Raw genomic sequence first — 5,500 nt, 5'->3', positions numbered from 1 at the left:
CACCTGCAGACACCCGCAGACACCCGCAGACACCCGCAGATGCCTTCAGACACCTGCAGACGCCTTCAGACACCTGCAGACACCTGCAGACACCTGCAGACACCCGCAGACACCCGCAGACACCCGCAGATGCCTTCAGACACCTGCAGACGCCTTCAGACACCTGCAAACACGTTCAGACACCTGCAGACACCTGCAGACACCCGCAGACACCCGCAGATGCCTTCAGACACCTGCAGACGCCTTCAGACACCTGCACACACCTGCAGACACACCTGCACACCTGCAGACACACCTGCACACCTGCAGACACACCTGCAGACACACCTGCACACACCTGCAGACACACCTGCACACCTGTGTATCCATATCCAGATGTTTTCATAGTCGGCGTCTCTTTCAGGGACTGCTACACGGAGAAATGCGTCATGAACAACTACTTCGGTATCGGACTGGACGCCAAGATCTCCCTGGACTTCAACAACAAGAGAGACGAGCACCCCGAGAAGTGCAGGTGCAACAAACAGTAAACAGTAAACAACAACAAACAGTAAACAACAACAAACACAGATGGTGTTGATCTGTGATCTGGAGGTCAGGGGAGAATTCCCTCCCTGAGAGTCATCCATCTCTGAAACACGGTGGAGGTTCTGTCATGGTCTGTAGTGTTCCACTGCCTCAATCTTCTGTTCCTGCATCTTCAGGAGTCGGACCAAGAACATGATGTGGTACGGCGTGTTAGGAACCAAAGAGCTGCTGCACAGAACCTACAAGAACCTGGAGCAGAGAGTCCTGCTGGAGGTAACACACCTGGTCACAATAAGGCGTGAAGGCGCTCGCAGAGTTCAAAGGTCACTCAGCGTATTTTCTGTGTGCTGCAGTGCGACGGGCGGCCCATCCCCCTCCCCAGCCTCCAGGGAATCGCTGTGCTGAACATCCCGAGTTACGCTGGAGGAACCAACTTCTGGGGTGGAACCAAGGAGGACGATGTAAGAAGAGACGCTGTCCAACACATCAGGACAGCCTGGAGAGGGACAGAACGGGACAGCTGGGAGAGGGACAGAACGGGACAGACCCGAGAGGGACAGAACGGGACAGGCTGGAGAGGGACAGAACGGGACAGATCAGGACAGGCTGGAGAGGGACAGAACGGGACAGGCCGGAAAGGGACAGAACGGGACAGATCAGGACAGACTGGAGAGGGACAGAACGGGACAGACCCGAGAGGGACGGAACGGGACAGCCGGGAGAGGGACAGAACGGGACAGGCCGGAGAGGGACAGAACGGGACGGGCCGGAGAGGGACAGAACGGGACAGATCAGGACACTTCAGGACACATCAGGACAGCCTGGAGAGGGACAGAACAGGACAGATGTGTGTTCTCAGAATAAACTGATAAATATGACGCTTTTATTGTGAAAATCTTCATGAGCAGTGATGTCACGGCGTCTGTCCGTCTGTCCATCAGACCTTCACGGCGCCGTCGTTTGACGATAAGATTCTGGAGGTGGTGGCTGTGTTCGGCAGCATGCAGATGGCCGTGTCCCGAGTCATCAACCTGCAGCACCACCGCATCGCCCAGGTACCTGTCCACCTGTCCCCTCTGTCCCACCTGTTCCCCCACCCCTCTGACCACGTCTCCTGTCCTCAGTGTCGCACCGTGAAGATCACCATCCTGGGAGATGAAGGCGTCCCGGTTCAGGTGGACGGGGAGGCCTGGATCCAGCCTCCTGGTTACATCAAGATCATCCACAAGAATCGGACCCAGACCCTGACCAGAGACCGGGTGAGTCTCCAGCAGGAGGTCAGGTCCAGGGGTTCCGGTCGTGGTTTTAAGTGTCCATGTGTGTTTCAGGCGTTCGAGAACACCCTGAAGTCCTGGGAAGACAAACAGAAGTGTGAGTTCCCTCGTTCCCAGCCTGTCCAGTCCTCTCAGTCCTCCCAACCAGAGACTGTCTCTGAGGAGGAGGCGTCCCTGGTCAGTGAGTTTGGTCAGGCAGCCGGAGCCCTAATCCACAGGTAGGATTGTCCTCCTCCTGTCCGTCTGTCCAACAACCCATGCTGACAGCAGACTCTGTTTCCAGTATCCGGGAGGTGGCCCAGTCCCACCACAGCATGGAGCAGGAACTGGCTCACGCTGTCAATGCCAGCTCCAAGGCCATGGACGTGGTCTACGCCAAGAGTCCCACTGTAAGACGTCTCCACCTGTCCCTGTTGACCTTAGAGTGACAAGTTTGTAATCATGTCCCTCTGTGTGAGTTTGATCTGTCCACACCCACTGTCATCCCCCGATCTGTCCCAGTGTGTCCTGCCCTGTCCCCTTCCACTTTGTTTTGATCTGTCCTGATCCATCCCAAGCTCTTCAGATGGTGTGTCCATCAGGAGAAATTTGTCCTGACCTTTCCCAGTGTGTCCTGGCCTGTCCCAGTGTGTCCCGGCCTGTCCCAGTGTGTCTCGGCCTGTCCCAGTGTGTCCTGGCCTGTCCCAGTGTGTCCCGGCCTGTCCCATGTGCTCTGATGTGTCCTGCTCTTTCTTTTCCTTTCCTCTTCACCCCATCTTTGTTTTTCTGACCTGACCTGATCTCTGCTGTCCTCGAGTGTCCTGTGTCCAGTCTGTCCCTTCATCCCGCCCGTCCTGCAGAGACCGTGTCCTGGTTCTGTTGGATCAGACCGAACCTTCTCTGTGTTTTCAGGCTCTCAGCTGCAGCTCGGTGCTCCAGATGGTCGTTAATGTCAAAGCTCTGCTCAGTGAGACGGAACTGCTCCTGGCTGGAAAGATGTCCATGGTAACAGTTTTTGGTCCTTTTCCTGAAGTTCTGCTTCTGAAACCGTTAAACTCTGGTTGTTGGGATTATTCCACCAAGAACTGGACTGAGATACTCTGTTCCTAATGTACTGGTGCTGGTCCTGGTCCCGGCCCCGGCCCCGGCCCCGGCCCCGGTCCCGGTCCTTGTCCTGGCCCCGGTCCTCATCCCGGCCCCGGCCCGGTGCTGACAGTGGTTCTGTGTCTGTGCAGCAGTTGGACCCCCCCCAGCAGGAGCAGTTGAACGCAGCTCTGGGTTCTGTGGCTCAGCAGCTCCGGCGGCTGGTGGACGTGTCCTGGTTGTGTCCTGTCATCGACCCGTTGGACCCCGAGGTAAACGCGGTCTCTGATGTCTCGTCTCCGTACCTGTTTGTGTGGAACCCTGGACTTCACTGTCTGAGGACTCAGCTGACCTCACTGAGACGTTTCTGTCTTCAGGGTCCTCTGATGGATTTTTCGAAGCGCAGTCGGAGCAGTAAGTTCCGTCTCGTCCCAAAGTTCAAGAAGGACAAAAACAACAAGAACAAGGAGACATGTGCCACTCTGTCCCTGCCAGGTGAGCTCTGTTCCTCTGCCTGTCTCACTGTGGGTGTCCATGTGGTCAAACATCACGGGTTAAAGGTGTCTTTCTCTGTCTTTCAACCACTTCCTGTCTGTCTGGATCACTTCCTGTCGGTGTCTCAGTTCACCAGTGGGGGACTGAAGAGGTTGGGGCATGGTTGGACTTTCTTTGTCTCTCTGAGTATAAGGACATCTTTATTAGACATGACGTCCGTGGAGCTGAGCTCATCCACCTGGAGAGGAGGGACCTGAAGGTACCGCTGCGAGCTAGCAGCTAAATGCTAACTGCTAAAAGCTAAATGCTAAGTGCTACGTTTGTGCTTGGTTGTCTCGCTGCGTGATTTGTTCAGGTTGCTTGTTTGGTTCTGTCTCATTAACGTCCTCCTCCTCGTGTTGTTGCTCCTCAGGACCTCGGCGTGACGAAGGTGGGCCACATGAAGAGGATCCTGCAGGGCATCAGGGAGCTGAGCAGGACCAGCAGCACCAGCGAAGCCTAACCGCCCCCAGGTGACTCTGAGAGTTGATTTATGGATCTGCAGTCATGAATAAACCAGGAGCTGGTCCTGGTCCTGGTCCTGGTCCTGGTCCTGGTCCTGGTTCTGGACCTGGTTCTAGCCTCACTCCACCCCTCTGACTCTTTGCTTTTGTTGTCTTGTTGCCTAGCGACCGCTGCCTACTCTTCTTCTACTTCTGCTGCTACTCACCACCTCATCCCCCCGACCTTTGACCTTCTGAACAGAACTGGGTCCATTAATCAGTGATGAGACCAGAACCAGGATCAGTTTTCAACAAACTGAACAAAACTCTTCACGGTGACCTCCAGGTCCCACCTGGGTCCCACCTGGGTCCCACCTGGGTCCCACCTGGGTCCCATCAGTGCCTTCTTGCCTCACCCAGCAGCCGAGGACCAGTAGAACCTTCAGATCCAACTCGTCCACAGCCATCAGAACCAGTTCACCGTGTACTGGTGGTTCTGAGGATGGACCTCAGTTTCTCCGGGAAACCGATAATCACTGCAACCAGAGCTGGACTCAGGTTTCCTGCGGTCCCTAAAGTAACCTGAAGGTGGTTCTGAGTCCGATAACAAATCCACAGGCTGGTTCCGTCGTTTATTTTTATTTTTTCCTGGTTTTGATCTTTTTTTAAACTGAAATGACTCAAACTCTCAGAGGCCGATCCATTAAAGATTCCTCTCAGCTTCAATCAGAACCAGGTGGTCCGGTCCCGGGATCTGACCTGGCAGCTTCAGAGAAGCAGAACCAGGACTGTGGCGGTCCATCATCACCCAGAAACCTGGTCAGAACCTCCTGGACCAGGATCCAGCAGAACCCTTTAAACAACAGCTCAGAGGACTTCCGACCTTAGATGTTCCTCACCTGCCCGGCGGGGACAGCCACCTGTGGATCAGAGACTAAAGACAGACCCAGACCCAAGGGGGTCAGACTGAGACTTCATGACCCGTTTAGGACCCGATGTCTGGCTGCTGCGTTTAGTCAGAATCATTTTATTGTTTGTGTTCATTCAGAACATTATTTCTCCTTGTTTTAACATCAGAGTTTATGAAACAGGAAGTGATGTAATGGATGTGAAACAGGAAGTGATGTAACGGATGGTCTGATCATGTGACCTGCGGGAGTCTGAGTTTAATATCTCAAACAGGATCCAGCTTATTGATGGTTTTGGGTCTAAAACTGGTCAAAAAACCGACCCGGTTCCGACCCGATGGGTTTAATCACTCGTCTGGAGTCAGGACTCCCTGCAGGAACCAGAACCGGCCCAGATCCAAACCTGGCTTCAGCTTTGATTCAGTTTGTTGTAGTGCTGTGATTTTATTTATCTGATCCCAGAATAATTTCTGTTCTCGGCCTGACGGTCCCTGAATGCACCAGGACAGCCGACCAATCAGCAGCTGATTAATCATTGATGGGAGATTTAAAATGTTTACGGAAACTTCTTACCTTAAAGACGCGTCAGCAGCTGAGCTGGGACTTCCTGTGACCAAGCGGGGACTTCCTGTGACCAAGCGGGGACTTCCTGTCACCGAGCGGGGACTTCCTGTCATTGAGCGGGGACTTTCTGTCATTGAGCGGGGACTTTCTGTCACCGAGCGGAGACTTCCTGTCACCGAGCGGGGAC

General features: G+C 54.3%; 1 protein-coding gene across 2 annotated transcripts in view; it reads left to right on the top strand.

The window, feature by feature from the left end:
• LOC108250980 (diacylglycerol kinase delta) overlaps positions 1-5,494 on the top strand; it is a 14,882-nt gene extending 9,388 nt beyond the window's left edge. For both annotated transcript variants that reach the window (XM_025002802.2, XM_017441104.3), the window contains exons 19-31: positions 404-514; positions 705-801; positions 882-989; positions 1,470-1,583; positions 1,653-1,787; positions 1,857-2,020; positions 2,086-2,191; positions 2,694-2,786; positions 3,017-3,136; positions 3,242-3,359; positions 3,488-3,618; positions 3,772-3,871; positions 4,028-5,494. In XM_025002802.2, coding sequence (XP_024858570.1) covers positions 404-514; positions 705-801; positions 882-989; positions 1,470-1,583; positions 1,653-1,787; positions 1,857-2,020; positions 2,086-2,191; positions 2,694-2,786; positions 3,017-3,136; positions 3,242-3,359; positions 3,488-3,618; positions 3,772-3,861 — 1,387 coding nt within the window. In that variant the 3' untranslated portion in view covers positions 3,862-3,871; positions 4,028-5,494. The remainder of the gene's footprint in view (positions 1-403; positions 515-704; positions 802-881; positions 990-1,469; positions 1,584-1,652; positions 1,788-1,856; positions 2,021-2,085; positions 2,192-2,693; positions 2,787-3,016; positions 3,137-3,241; positions 3,360-3,487; positions 3,619-3,771; positions 3,872-4,027) is intronic.
• The last annotated feature ends 6 nt before the right edge of the window (positions 5,495-5,500 follow it).

The sequence above is a fragment of the Kryptolebias marmoratus genome, linkage group LG2, assembly GCF_001649575.2.
Source record: "Kryptolebias marmoratus isolate JLee-2015 linkage group LG2, ASM164957v2, whole genome shotgun sequence".
Classification (NCBI taxonomy): Eukaryota; Metazoa; Chordata; class Actinopteri; order Cyprinodontiformes; family Rivulidae; genus Kryptolebias; species Kryptolebias marmoratus.
This window is presented reverse-complemented; position numbering and strand designations above follow the sequence as displayed.